The sequence below is a fragment of the Sorex araneus genome, chromosome 2 (assembly GCF_027595985.1).
Source record: "Sorex araneus isolate mSorAra2 chromosome 2, mSorAra2.pri, whole genome shotgun sequence".
NCBI lineage: Eukaryota > Metazoa > Chordata > Mammalia > Eulipotyphla > Soricidae > Sorex > Sorex araneus.
This window is the reverse complement of record NC_073303.1, coordinates 275,322,766-275,337,764: the sequence shown is the minus strand read 5'-3', so window position 1 is coordinate 275,337,764 and position 14,999 is coordinate 275,322,766. Positions and strand designations below refer to the sequence as shown.

At 57.2% G+C, this 14,999-nt stretch overlaps 1 protein-coding gene across 7 annotated transcripts in view; it reads left to right on the top strand.

Annotated features, from left to right (window-relative positions):
• The window catches only part of PXYLP1 (2-phosphoxylose phosphatase 1), a 62,096-nt gene extending 53,438 nt beyond the window's left edge, over positions 1-8,658 (top strand). For all 7 annotated transcript variants that reach the window (XM_055127521.1, XM_055127527.1, XM_055127523.1 and 4 more), the window contains 2 exons: positions 2,820-2,959; positions 6,546-8,658. In XM_055127521.1, coding sequence (XP_054983496.1) covers positions 2,820-2,959; positions 6,546-7,483 — 1,078 coding nt within the window. In that variant the 3' untranslated portion in view covers positions 7,484-8,658. The remainder of the gene's footprint in view (positions 1-2,819; positions 2,960-6,545) is intronic.
• Positions 8,659-14,999: the final 6,341 nt, after the last annotated feature.

Genomic DNA, 14,999 nt, shown 5'->3' with positions numbered 1-14,999 from the left:
GCCTGGTGCCACCAGGAAACCGAATTTCAAATCTGGTCTCATTTTCCCAAGACTTATCTACGCACGTTCACCAGTGTCTTTGTTCATTATGTCTTGGTCCATCTCAAAATCCTTTCTCCCGAGTCCCTAAATCTGAAAACGGGGGTAGGGGCATGGGGGGGTATTTTCATCAACCTGCCACATTCAATGCTGTGGACTGTGGAAGTCCCAAGGTTTCACAGAGCAGCTAAGCATGGGGCACTTGCTAGCTGTGTCCTGGAGGGTCCTCCCTGCCCCCTCTCCTGGTCAGGGTACCTCAGCGGCTTGGTCCACTGCCTGTGAAACAGGTGAACCGTTATCTGTTCTGGTCTTTTTTTTTCCCTTTCTATTTTTTGCTCTGGGGCCACATCTGGCGGTGTTCAGGGCTTACTCCTGGCTCTGCGCTCAGGAATCACCCCGGTGGGCTCGTGGGATCAAACCTGAGACTCATGGGATCAAACCTGAGTCAGCCGTGTGCAAAGCAAATGCCCGGCCTGCTGTTCTATTGCTCTGGCCCCACGCTCTGTGACCTATTAGTCTTTCTCTTTCCCAAACAGGAGCCATTTTTCATGAGGAGTTAAAAATACACACACCAGGGCTGCAGAGAGGACTGGGGTGAAGGCACTGTCCTGGCATGCAGGAGACCCTGGCTGGAGCCCTGGCACCATGTGGTCGCTTGAACCCGGCTGAGGCTGGGCCCTGCTGGGTGTGTTCAGTGCCCCTCCCCCACCAAAACGGGGGCGGGGGAGGGGGATGCATGTATTAATTAAGAAGCAGTTTGGTGCCAAGAAACTCTGGCTATTTCAGCCAACACTGCCACTTACAGCAGTGACATGTCGCTTCTCAAATGAGAGGGGGTAACTTCTCAGGATCTCAGAGATGGCCCCCTGGGAAGGCCCCTCCATCCCCCACCCACCACCGCTCCACCTGGACACCAGGTGATGGGGGTCTTCGTGTGGGTTTGCTTTGGCAGCCTCATTGTCAGTCTGGGAGTTTTATTTCCCAGTTTTGCAAAAAACTATGTCTTTTCACCTCCGGGGGTGGGGGGGAATAACATATCTCTCTCTCTCTCTATTTTAGGAAAGTCATAATTCCCCAAAGGTCCAGGCTGATTCCTTCCAGGCTCCTGTCCCGGATTAGTGTTCTTTTGTTTTCTCCAGGAGGGATTGTTTTATTCGGCTTTATGTCCCCGAAAGATAACAAACGCTTGTTGTCAGGCATTCGAAAAGCAGCACCTGGCTGGGACACAGCCGCAGTCACAGCGCACTGGGACACAGGCAGCTGGGGGCTGCCTCGGGTGGGTGCTCTTCCTGCTTCCCAGGCCAGTGTGGTGCCACGGGCCATTAGCACCCTGCCCGCTTCTGTTCTTTAAGATGTCTCTGCATCCCAGCCCATGTTGTTATTCCAGGAGAAGGTATGTTTATTTATAGGTCATTTCATTATTCAGAGAGAGAGAGAGAGAGAGAGAGAGAGAATGTGTATGTATTTATAGGTCATTTCCTTGCCCAAGGAAATTCTATAGTCGTGAGGAGAGAGAGAAATTCTATCTTGATTTTCCACATGAGAGTCGTGACAAATGTCAGGAGAATCGGGTTCCATTTACAGATTGCGTTTTGGTTTCTCGTTACCCTGTGCAGGGAGCACGGTATGGAAGGTGCAAGATGCAGAGCAGCCTATGGGTGGGCACTAGCGTCCCCCCGGCTGTGGGAATCCGTTCATTTTGCCGGGGGTCGCCAGGGAGGTTGACGGTCTGGCCTTACCCAGTGGTTCTCGGGGCTTCCTCCTGGCTCTGCGCTCTGGAATCACTGCTGGCAACGCCCTGGGGGCCGTGTGCGGTGCCAGATCAAACCCGGGTCCGGGAAAGGCGGGCACCTTGCCCGCTGGACCATTGCCTCAGCCACTCAGTTCGTTTTCCTCAAGGGAGACTTTCCTGAGGCTGGAAAGTTAAGGTTTCTAGAAAGGTTGGGGTAGATTTCCCCAGCGGAGGCTCAGTGTACAGAAAATGCTGGAAGTATAAAGAACTGGGGTGTGGGACAAACGGAAGGGGGCCGGCTGCTGGGCCCGAGCATGGAGAGGGCTGGGGTCCCCCGAACCCCAGTGGGCCAGGACCAGGAGAGGCGAAGATGGTGACAAGGAGAGCGAGTGGTGACAGACCAGCGCCCCTCTGGCGGGGGGCAGGGGGGAGGTGGGAGGGATGGAGCTGTGGCCCATCAGGACAAAGGTGCCTGAGCCAGGGTGCTGCTGGGTGCAGGAGGGAGGCGTGGGGAAGCCCTGGCCGGGGGTGAGGGTCACACTGCAGGAACGGGCAGCAGATGGCCGTTGGGGACAGGGCAAGGGAAGAGGATGGAGGAGCCTGACTAGAGGGCCTTCTGGGAGGGAGGTGCAGACTGGGGGCCAGCAGTGAAGGGCAGTGGTTAGGGGCACAGGCAGGCGTGGCCGGGAGCTGTGGGTCTAGGGGGACAGTGATGCAGGACAGTGCAAAAGTGACGGTCTCTGAGGGTGGGTGAGCAAAGGACACGCAGACCCGGGAGGCCGCGGAGGGAGTGGAAGGACAGAGCGTGGCCTGCAGGAGGCCCGGATTCCATCCCCGGCTCTGCACGGTCTCCCAAACACCATGGGATCCATCACCACCGACGCCCGCCCCATCTCACGCCCCCCCAAAAAAAACAGATTCACTTGTTGACCGCAGCCGGGAATGTGGCTCAGCCTTGCAGGGGTGAGGCCTGCGACGCAGAAGGCTGGACTTGGACCAGGATGGGGCGTCCAGGGGCGCGCTAACCCAGCTCTGTGTGTCTTCCCAGGAAGCCCTACCACCCCAAGCTGGACGCTTTCGTCGCCCACATGTCGAAAGGACCCCGCGCGGCGTTTGAAAGCCCCTTCCACGCGCTGCCGCTGTACCCCAACCACCAGCTGTGCGAGATGGGAGAGCTCACGCAGACAGGTGGGCCGGCCCCTCCTCCCCCCTCCCCCCTCCCCTCGCAGACGGTGCCATGCATGCGGGGGTCTTGTGGGGGGTGGGAAATCAGCATCCCCAGTCGCTCAGAGCCCACCATGGGGTCTCTGCAAACATCGGGCCCCTTAAGTTGAGAATATTCCTGTTCTTCTTGTTCATTTGTTTATTCATTTGTTTGTTTGTTTGGGGGCCTCACCTAGTGATGCTCAGAGGTTACTCCTGGCTCTGTGCTCAGGAATCACCCCTGGTGGGGCCCCATACAGCCGGCTACCATACCCGGCTCTGCACGGTCTCCCGAACCCTTGGGACCCACCACCACTGATGCCCGCCTCGCCCCACGGCCTCCGAAACAGATTCGCTTGTGAACTGCAGCCGGGAATGTGGCTCAGCCTTGCAGGGGTGAGGCTGTATGGTAGCCGGCTGTGTGCAGGGCAGGCCCCTGGCCCGCTGCACTGCCCCAGCCGGGATCTCCTATAAAAGCCGACCCTGTTCGTGGGAGAAAAAAGGGGACGCAGCGAGAGAGATGGGGCAGGGGTTAGGGGCTCACCTGGCCTGCAGCCCACCCTGGCCCGAGCCCAGGCACACACCGGGACTGGCCCCCGTGGAGCTCTGGGCGTGGCCTCGGCTCTGCCCCCGGAAGACCAGGTCACCCTGAGCAGAGCCGCGCTGGCCAAGGTCAGGGCCACCCGCTCTGCAGGCGACACGGACTTGGGTGGAAGAGGGAGAGGAACAGTGCGCTTCTCCGGCTCCGGGGTTGCCGGGGGCGGGGGGGGGGGTCGAGGGTCAGTGCCGGGCTCGCCCCAGGGCCGTGTCTGGCTCGGGGTCCTCCCTTGGCCGTGCGGGTCTCAGCACAGACGCAGGCTTGTAGTGCCGGTCAGGCTTTCGATAGCGAGATTCTGGGGCCCGTGGCTGTTTTCCGGGGGTCTGCATGGAAAGACAGTGTCGTTCATTCCTACTTTGTTTGTGTGTTTCTTTGGGGGCCCCACCTGGCTGTGTTCAGGGCTCCTGTTGGCTCGGTGCTTGGGCACACTCCGGGGGAGGGTCCCGGCCTATGTGTCGTGCCAGAGATCGAACTGGGCGTGTCATGGGCAAGACCAGCGCCATGACCCCGGTGCTCCCTCTCCATCCCCTCGTGCTGAATTTTCTTTCTCTCTCCATTTCCTTTTCAGTGCTGTTGGTGGGGGGTTCCCAAGCAGTGCTCATGGCCTGGGGGACCCCACTGTGATCCTCAGCCAACCTGATTGGCATTGGGAGGGCGTGAGGAGACAGTGGTGCTCAGTGATGCTCAGGCCACCCAGGAGTGCTGGGACCTCAGGGAATCCCAGGGTGCTGGGAAGCAAACCTCTGCCGGGCTTTTGCTAAGCAAGCCCTAACCACTGTACCATCCTGCCCCTGCTCCTCTACTCTCCTTTCTTTATCTGCATCTTCCTCCTCCTCTTCCTCCTCCTCTTATTCCTTCTCTTTTGTTTCCTCTTTTTTGTCTTTTTTCTTCTCCCTCTCCTCTTCCTTCTCCCCCCTTCACCTCCTCCTCCTCCCCCACCTTCTCCTCCTCTTCCTCCCCCACCTTCTCCTCCTCTTCCTCCCCATCTTCCCTCTTCTCCTTCTCCCCTCCTTCTCTTCTTCCCCTTCTCCTTCTCCTCCTCCCCGCCTCCTCCTCTTCCTCCTCCTCTTCCTCCCCCACCTTCTCATCTTCCTCCCCATCTTCCCTCTTCTCCTCCCCCTCCTTCTCCTCTTCCCCCTCTCCTCCCCTCCTCCTCCTCTTCCTTCTCCTCCTCCTCTTCCTCCCCCACCTTTTCCTCCTCTTCCCATCTTCCCTCTTCTTCCTCCCCCTCCTCCCCCTCCTCCCTCCCCCCTCCTCTCCTCCTCCTCCTCTTCCTCGCCCTCCTCCCCAGGGCACACTGCTCTGGAGGCACCCTTGCATTCTCCCCCGAAACCGCCGCCTGGCCAGCTCCCCGCCTCACTGGCTTTCTAACTCAGCGTCATTCTAGAGACCCCGATTGCTCCGATTCTCTCCTTCTCTCCCAGTGAGGCCACTGTTACCTCTAATTTATTCTCTTTTTCATCTGTATCGATTGAAGTACCAAGAGTCCCAGGACCGCTAATGATGGCTTTGGGTGCCCGTATTCCCAGCTGCACACTTTCAGCCTCTAGTTAAAGTGTGATTGGAAATGCATCACTGCTGTGACAGCCATTGCCGCAGCGACCCTTCCCCACCGCCGTGGTAGGAGACCGGTGGCTGGTAGCGGCTCGGGTCAGGGTGCTCTGCAGCTGCTGAGTGTCGGGGCTGAGCGAGCCCGGCCCCCGGTGACTGCGGGGCCCACAGCTGGGGGAGCTGAGGGAGAGAGAGCTGGCTTCACTGCAGAGCAGGGGGCACCCTCTAGGGTCACTGCAGGCTGTGGGCCGGTGCAAAGAGGGCTGGTGGGAAGGTAAATGCCCCGTGGGTGTCCAGTGCCCAGCGCGGGGCTGGACTCGGTGCGTACTGAGTTCTAGAGGCCCAGGGCCCAAGGGGGCAGGGCGGGGGTCATTCCTTTGAGAAGGAGACAGCAGGCCCAGGCGAGTGACAGGGAGGGATGCACCCCGGGTGGACGAGGCTTTTGTCTCTGCAGAGAAAGTCAAGCAGCTGGGAGGTGGGGAGGGGAAGTGACTGACAGTGACCGCCCGGGGGGAGGGGGGGTGCTGTGAGCAGGGCCTGGAGGAGCGTGAAGGCCGCCAGCCCTGCTCCTTCTTAGCTCTGAGGCTCCGGCTCCCCGGTAGTACCCACCTTCCTCAGCTGAGGCGAGAGGGGCGTGGCGCTTGGCCTTGGCAGATGAAAAAGAGCCCGTAGACCACTGGGGCCAGACCCAGAGAATTTGGGGCAGGGGGTGGGAGTGCAGTTTGGTCACGCCCAGCGTACCCAGGAATCCCCCGGACTCTGCTCCCCCTTCACAGATGCCCCTGTGGGCTTTTCGTTTCTGGCTCACAAGGGAAGTTGTTCCCATGGCTTCCCCGGGGCCGGGAAGGGGGCTCAGCCCTGGGAGCAGACACTAAGCTGGGGCTGGATGCCCCCAGGGAGTGCGGTGGGCAGCGGAGAGGGCCGGGAGGTGGTTCTGCCGTGCCGCACTCGCTTTGCACGCATGAGGCCCTGGGTTCAAGCCCTCGCTCCTGCCCCCCCCCCCCAACCCCATCCCACAGCACACCACGTGGAGGTCTTGGCGCCTGCAAGTGGCCCGGGACGAGGAGACGGGCTGTGACCACAGAGGTGGGCACGATGCTCCTCTGCCCTCCAGCGCCCTGCACCACCCTTGAGGTCTCGGGGTGGAGGCCTGAGCCCCAGCAGCCAGGGTGCGGGGTGCGGGGTATGTGGGTGTGTCCCATCCCACCCAAACTCAAGCCAGGGGCGGGTAGAGAGCTGGGCTGGCGTGCAGCCCACCTGGGTTCCATCCCCAGCACCCCATAGAGGGTCCCCTGGGGCCCCCCGGTCAGGAGTGAGCCCTGAGCACAGAGCCAGGAGTCAGCTCTGAGCACCAAGAGCCCTGGCCATCCCCTCCCCTCCCCAGCTCATGTGAGCCTGCCCGCGGGCTTCTCTCGGCCGCAGGCGTGGTGCAGCACCTGCAGAACGGCCAGCTGCTGCGGGACATCTACCTGAAGAAGCACCGCCTGCTCCCCGACGGCTGGGCGGGCGCGCAGCTCTACCTGGAGAGCACGGGCAAGAGCCGCACGCTGCAGAGCGGGCTTGCGCTGCTCTACGGGCTGCTGCCCGACTTCGACTGGGGCAAGGTCTACTTCAGGCACCAGCCCAGCGCCCTGTTCTGCTCGGGCAGCTGCTACTGCCCCGCGCGGAACCAGTACCTGGAGCGGGAGCAGCGGCGCCAGTACCTGCTGCGCCTCAAGAACCGCCGGCTGGAGGCCACCTACGGGGACATGGCGCGCATCGTGGACGTGCCGGCCAAGCAGCTGCGCGCCGCCAACCCCATCGACTCCATGCTCTGCCACCTGTGCCACAACGTCAGCTTCCCCTGCACGCGCAGCGGCTGCCTGGACCTGGGCCACTTCCGCGTGCTCAAGGCGCACCAGCTGGAGGACGAGCAGGACCGGCGCGAGAAGCGGCTGTACCGCGCCTACGCGCTGCTGGGCGCCCACCCGCTGCTCAACCAGACGGCCGGCCGCATGCAGCGCCTGGCCGAGGGCGCGCGGGACGAGGTCTTCGCCCTGTACTCGGCGCACGACGTCACGCTGTCCCCCGTCCTCAGTGCCTTGGGGCTGTCCGAAGCCAGGTTCCCCCGCTTCGCCGCCAGGCTGGTGCTGGAGCTGTGGCAGGACCGCGCCGAGCCGCGCGCGCACGGGGTGCGGGTCCTCTACGACGGCGCCGACGTCACCTTCAGCACCACCTTCTGCCGCGACCACCACCAGCGTTCCGCCAGGCCCATGTGCCCCCTGGAGAACTTCCTCCGCTTCGTCCGGAGGGACATGTTCGAGAGCCTGGGCGGGGGCGGTGCCACCTACCACGAGGCGTGCCACCGGGAAGGGTTCTGAGAGGTTGGCGCTTGATGGTGGCGGCGGGCTTCCGTGCCAGGATAGAGGGTCCCGGTCGGCCCACCCATCGCCGAGGGTACCCGGGGGGTGATTTCTCGAGGCTAGACACTGTGCAGGGAGTGCCGGCGGGGTTTGGGCGGAACCAGAAGGACCAGGCCCCCCCTAGGGTACGAGTTCGTTGGCACACTGGGGCCAGTCCGTGGAGGACCAGGCCTGCGCCCCGCTGGACGTTGCTTCCACGAGGGCAGAGTGTGTCAGCCCCCAGCACTGCCCGTCCACTGCCCATTACACCTGACCTGGTCCCTGTCCCAGAACCAGTCAACCTCAGCCAAACCCCGTCTGGGACATTTTTTCCCCTGCCCTGGTTCAGTGAAAACTGCCCCCACCCCTGGGTCTAATAGAGGGGTGCCATGATTTTTCTTTTTTCTTTTTTTCATTTTGGTGAAGGGCCAGGTGGTAAATATTTGAGACGTTTCTGGTCCGATGGCCTTCTAGAGTCCCAGTCACAACCAACCTCAGTTTGGTAACCAGAAAGCCACCCCGGAAATCCATAAGTGACTGGGTGTGGCTGCATTCACAGCTCCCCCCTCCCCCCCACACACACTTCCCAAATGGGCCAGGCGGTGCCAGGAGCCACTGCAGCCTGCTGACTCTGATCTCCAAAGGTCACCTGCTACACTGGCAATGCCAGCACTTTGCAAAACAGCTGAATACCCAGAATTATTCAGCAGTGCCTCCAGTAACATCTGCCAGAAACCCAGAATTCAGTGTGTGTCTGGCCTGATCACAAAACTCTCGGGGCCGTCAGATGTAGGATCAGAAGCCATCAGACCCGAAACCATTAGACCAGTACTTGACGTTCACGATGATTGTGGTGTAAGATAGCTGAGCACACCGGGAATATGTGTCTGCTGTCATCTCCTTGCTGCGTGTGCAGATTTTTGTATTCCATTTAGTATTTTTATAGTCTAGGAGGTATTTTCTAAGACTAGGTTTAGGTGTGCTCTGTGTGTGATAATTCCCCTTCCTGTCTGGTGGCGAGGTAGGGGCCGCAGCTGTGTTCAGACCCTGTCTTCCCCCGGAATAAATTAAGCCCCATTCCTTCCAACAGGCCCTTTGAATTGGATCCATTTTGGAGCCATTTCGTTCATGTCATTTGGACTTGAAAAAAGTCCCAATTAAAAAAAAAAAAAGTCCCAATTACTTTTTCAATAATTTTTTGGGGAGAACTTTGTTACTAGATAGTTCGATAATCTTTCTAAGGTATTTTGTATGTGAGAAGCCGTTGCAACTCAGTCTGTGATTTCTGAACCAATGGTGCTAGATTGCAGTGACGAAGCAAGAGCAGGGAGATTCCTCGGGGACTCCACATTCCAAGCTCTCTCCTTTGTGTGTCTGTGTGGAATTGGAATCTGTCTCTTTCTATCAATAAATTTTTGAAGAATATTTGTGCCCACAGCTAGTGGTTCTTACTTATCCCTCGTTCGAGTGCTTTTCAATGGACAACCAGTATTTATGTTGTTTTGTCTTGGGGGTGTTGGAGCCGCAACTGCTGGTGCTTAGGACTAACTCCAGTCTCTGTGCTCAGGACTAACTCCTGTCTCTGTGCTCAGGACTAACTCCTGTCTCTGTGCTCAGGGGTCACTCCTGGTGGTGCTGAGGAACCGTATGTGGCATTAGGGAATGAACATGAATTGGCTACATGCATAGGCGGACCCTTCCCTGTCCTGTCGGTCTGGGTCCACAACCAATATTTTAAAAAATTATCTTAACAGTTTCTTTTTTCTTTCTTTCTTTTATATATTTTTTCTTTTGCTTTTTGGGTCACACCCAGCAATGCACAGGGGTTACTCCTGGCTCTGCATCAGGAATTACTCCTGGCAGTGCTCAGGGGACCATATGGGATGCTGGGAATCAAACCCGGGCTGGCAGTGTGCAAGGCAAATGCCTTACCCGCAGTACTATCACTCCAGCCCCAGAAAAAATATTCTTCCGGGGGCTGGAGTGATAGCACAGCGGGTAGGTCGTTTGCCTTGCATGCGGCAGACCCGGGTTTGATTCCCAGCATCCCATATGGTCTCCCGAGCACCGCCAGGAATGATTCCTGAGTGCCAAGCCAGGAGTAATCCCTGAGCATAGCCGGGTGTGACCCAAAAAGAAAAAAAAATTCTTCCAGAAAATTTTCATACAGATACAAAATATATATGTTTTTAACAGGAACAAGATTATCATAATTATATATTACAAAACATGTTTCTACATATATATGTAGAAGAGTGAATGGCTCTATATCTGTATAGATATATAGGTTACTTACTGCTATTACTTACTATTCCTTATTACTGCTTTTATTCACTTGTTTTTTTTTTTTTTTTTTTTTTTTGCTTTTTGGGTCACACCCAGCAATGCACAGGGGTTACTCCTGGTTCTACACTCAGGAATTACCCCTGGCGGTGCTCAGGGGACCATATGGGATGCTGGGATTCGAACCTGGGTCAGCCTGGGTTGGCCGCGTGCAAGGCAAGCGCCCTACCCGCTGTGCTATTGCTCCAGCCCCTCACTTGTTTTCTTTAATGTATGTCATAGGACTAGTTCTTATTACCTTGCTCCCCTTAACAGCCTGTGTTAGTGATATTTCCACACTGACACAGGAACGCCTCTCTTTATAGCCAATGCAGAATATGTCTGTAAATGGATAAGATATATTTTTAAAATCTCATTAAAAATGAATGAAGTGGTACTAAAACAGGGCCAAGGTACTAAAACAGTACCACAAGGCTTTCGAGGCAAAAGAACAGAGGCCAGCAAAGATGTTTTGATTTTCCAACCCAGCTAAGCAGCTAACCCTAGTGTGCATGCGTGTATGTGTGTGTGCGTGCATCTGTGCTCGCATGCGTGCATGTGTTCTGTGTGCATGTTGTGTGTGCACACATGTGCACACATATGTGGGGGGGCTGTGGGTACTTAATACGAATGGAACATTTTCTATAATTTCAGTGATTATCAAATTGGATGGTATCTCAAATGACCGTAAAGCCTCTATGAAAAACTGAACCATTACCGGGGCTGGAGTGATAGCACATCGGGTAGGGCGTTTGCCTTGCACGCGGCCAACCCGGGTTCGATTCCCAGCGGTCCCCTGAGCACCGCCAGGAGTAATTCCTGAGTGCATAAGCCAGGAGTAATCCCTGAGCATCGCCGGGTGTGACCCAAAAACCAAAAAAAAGAAAAAAGGAAAAGAAAAAAGAAAAACTGAACCATTACCTTGTGTAGAACTTTTTTCTTTGTGGGAGACACACCCAGCTGTGCTCAGGGCTTACTCCTGGCAAGCATGGGGTACTGAGGATTGAACCCAGGTCAGTCACATGCAAGGCAAGTGTTCTACCCCAGGGCAACCTTTCGAGCTCCATGCAAAGCCCCATGAAGGAGAAGCTGGAGAGACAGTATGGGGATTAAGACTCAGGCCTTGCACAACCCAGTTCTATCCGTGGCACCACGTGGTCCCCCGAGCATCACCAGAGATACACCTAAACTCCAGGTCCTACCGGTTCCTGGGCACCGTGGGGGTGGCCCGGGGGAGGGGGAGAGTACCACAGGCCTGAGCAGCACAGCATCTTTGGACCTTTGCCCTGAACCACTGATCCGGCTGAAAAGAATCAGCAGGAGCCCCCATGCGGGAGAGGCAAGGCTGCCACAGCTCCAACCTTCAGGTCCAGCTGGGGCCCAGGGGGCCCAGACTCCCTGAGCTCCGCCAGCGATGGTCCCAGTATCGATGAATAAACAAACCCAAGCCTCAAACGAACCAGGGTTCTGCTCGGGTTGTGCCTAGCGCAGCCTTTGCCTGAGTCCCCTAGGGCGGCTGCAGCCTTGAAGCGCCCTCTGCAGGCCTGGTGGTGGCACTGTAGGTCCACCGGCCACCTGGTCCCCTGATTGCGCCTCCCTGGCCCCAGAACCCCACCCGGGGAGTGGAGCCTCATGACTACAGAGCGACCCATTTCAGCCCAGTAAACATCCTGTGCAGAGTCGGAAGCAAATCCTGGGAGGCAAAGGCCTACTCTGGGTAAAGCAGGAGAGCTGGAGGCATTTCGTTTTGGGGGGGTGGGAGGTACTGAGCCACACTTTGGTGATCAGAGGCTAGGATGACGGCTCTGTACTCACAAATGACCCCGGAAGTGCTCGGGGAACCATCCACGGGACCCGGGCTAGGATGGGGCTGGCTGCATGCAAGCCAAGGGACCTGACTCCCATTCTGTCTCAGGACATTTCTTCCAGAGTGGACACATCTGTTGATCTCGAAGCCCCACACTGCCTTCCAGAGGCGTCCATTCTACAGTGGAAGTAATAGTGAAACTGAAATAGGGAGAAACTGGCTTCTGGAACATTCCAAAGCTGAAGGCAAGGTTGTTGTATACGAACTTGTCATTTACTGAGCACACACCAGGCGCATCATTGGGGGCTCAGCATAGTGTCCTTGGGCCTTTATTATCTCCATGTTACAAGTAAGGAAACTGAGGCACATGGGCATCTCACAGCTTGTCAGGAGTAAGGCCAGGGACTGGCGCTCATTTGAGACACTGGAGCTCTTTCCAGGCCCTTAGCAGGGCCCACCTCTTCTCATCATCCATGGGCAAGTGCCCATGGAGACATCTGGGGTGCACCCCCCGAGTCAACAGCACCCTGGGCACTGGCTGGTGGGCATCTTGCATGACTCTGATGAGTTTTCGGGTATTTAGCTCTTCACTTTCCCCGTTTAAAATTCACTGTCACTGTCATCCCGTTTCTCATCGATTTGTTCGAGCAGGCACCAGTAACGTCTCTCACTGAGAGACTTATAGTTAAAATTTAAAAAAATAAATTAAGGCAACATTTCCAAGAAAATGGGTTGTTCTAGGCTGGGTACCTTGGAAAACAGAATATGAGACAAAAGATGAAGAGGCAAGTGTGCGAGAGCAGGGTCCGAGGAGCAGAAGGGCAGGAAGGGGGAGAGCCAAGGCAGGGGTGCAGAGTTAACTCTGGGGGTCAGTGGGACAATAACTTTACACACACCACACACACACACACACCTGATTGGGGTCTGGTTCCCAGCTGAAGCGCCCTCTGGTGGCCACAGAGTTCTGATGGTCTTCATGGTGATACTCTCATCTCTTCAGCGTTCTCAGTGACGGGCTCACTGATGGACAGACTGGCCAGCGAGTGACTTTCGTCTGATGGACCCCAGTGAACAACTGTCCTGGAAAGGTAATCCTGAGTGACTGGTTTGCTGGCTAAATTAGTTTGGGAGGGGCCAGAAGAATGATAGTACAGCGGGTAGGGCGTCGATCCCCTCCAGCCCATATGGTCCCCTGAGCATGGCCGGGAGTAAGTCCTGAGTGCAGAGCCGGCAGTAAGCCCTGAGCATCACCAGTGTGACCCCAAAAAGAAAAAGTAAATTAGTTTGGAATTTGGGGGGATTGGGTTGGGGTCCCAAGCCGTACTCAGGGTCCTGGGGGTCACTTCTGGTGATAGCCTATTCGGCTGGATGATTCAGTGCTGGGACCCAGTGGGGCAGTGCTGCTTGGACCCTGCAGTGGCCACTCCACAAGCACTTGTGTTTTTTTTTTTTCTTTTTGGGTCACACCCAGAGATGCTCAGGGGTTACTCCTGGCTTTGCACTCCACCCCACAAGCACTTGGGGCCACGCGGTGCCGGGAACCGAACCCAGGACCTTGGGAAAGCCTGGCATGAGCTGCCCACCTCCTGATTACGTTTCTAACCAGTGATTCATGTGACTGATCTTTCTCACTGACCAGCCACCCCCAGACACAAGACACCAAGAGTTGAGCTGTCTGGCCGGCTTTCCTGGGATGGCAGAGGATAAGGGGGTTCTCTAGAAGTTACTAGGGGTGACCACTGAATGGGAGGAAGGAGGAGGCCCTCTGTTCTTCTCCCGTCTAGCGCCCCCTGCAGGTGGAAAGGCAAACCTGTTTTGTTTGGGAGCCACACCAGGTGGTGCAAGGGCTACTCCATGCTCCTGGTGCGGCGCCGGAGACCACAGGGTACTAGGGTTCGAGCCTGGGGCATTCAAACTAAGCACTCCAGCCCTTTGGGCCAGCTCCCCCGCCCCTCCGATGACATTCATGACCAGAGAGGCGCAGATGGCTTTGTCTGACTTTCCAGTCGTGGGCAAACACTGGCATGCTCATCATGGCCGAAGTATAGCGGCTGTGGCAGGTTCTCGAGAGTCGGCTCACCAGCACACTCCACACCGCTGCTCCGGAACACTAGCAGAGGCCTTACCTGCACGCAAGCTCCATTTCTCAACATCTCTCGCACCGTGCCAGGGCAGCAGGAAGGCTCCTAGGCCGACCAGGACAGGCCCTGCGGGTATGGGTGGTGCAGAGAGGCTGAAGCTTCCGAAGAGAGTGCAAAGGAGCGGGTGGGTGGCCCTTAGATAAAAAAGACGAGCACCCTCGACTCTGGGCTTAGCTTGGAGTTAAGTGATGCTTACCACGGGGGCCTTTGGGGGAAGGGATAAGGAGTGTGTGACGGGCGGGGCTGCATATTCAGCGCAGGTGGTCAGGAGGTGGGCGTATGAGCTGTGTGACCATGTGCCTGAATGTCCTTTGAATCAGGGCGTGTCCACTTAAGGAAGCCTAAGTGTTGTTTTTTTTTTTCTTTTTGGGTCACACTCAGCGATGCTCAGGGGTTACTCCTGGCTTTGCACTCAGGAATTCCTCTTGGCAGTGCATGGGGGACCATATGGGATACCGGGGATTGAACCCGGGTCGGCTGCGTGCAAGGCAAACGCCCTACCCGTTGTGCTATCGCTCCGGCCCCAAGGAAGCCTAAGTTTTTGGAGGGGTGACCCAACTCCTCATCGCCCCGAATATCTGCAGACCCGACGCGGCGCACAGCAGAGACCGAGGATTCCTCCCTCCCGAGAGCTGGTGGCTGCCTCCCTTGCCCCTTTCCCTGCAGCGGCTGTCACTGCTTTCTCCCCCACCCACCATCCCTGCCACCCCCGCCGCGACTGTGCATGGTGCAGCTGGCGGCCACAGACACCGGATTAAAATGAAATTGGGGTCACAGGCGCCTCCGCAGGAAACCAAGAGCCCCACACGGTCAGGGAAGAGCAGCGTCTCCCCGCTGCCCTCTGACTCCTGGCCCCCCACGGGCCCAGCTCGGTACCCGATCCTGGCATCTCACCATCCACCCCTGCACCCCGCGTCTCAGACATTGTCGCATGCCACTGTAAAAGCCCCCAAACGGTTGGCCAATGCAACTGATGAAGACCTCCAAATCGCATTCCCCCACCTGGCCCCCACTCTTCACCAAATAAAAAGCCTTCTCGCAGCGATAAAAGTCCTGACAGCCCCCTTTTGCAGAGGCACGCACACATCCACGCTGCTTTCACAAACCGCTCTGGGCAGGAGAGCCGAGGAGAGCGAGGACTACAACTCCCAGAATCCTTCTCGGCGGGACTCTCTTTCCCAGGAAGCCTCGCGCCCCCGCCGGAAACGCCCCGGTTGTCGAAAGC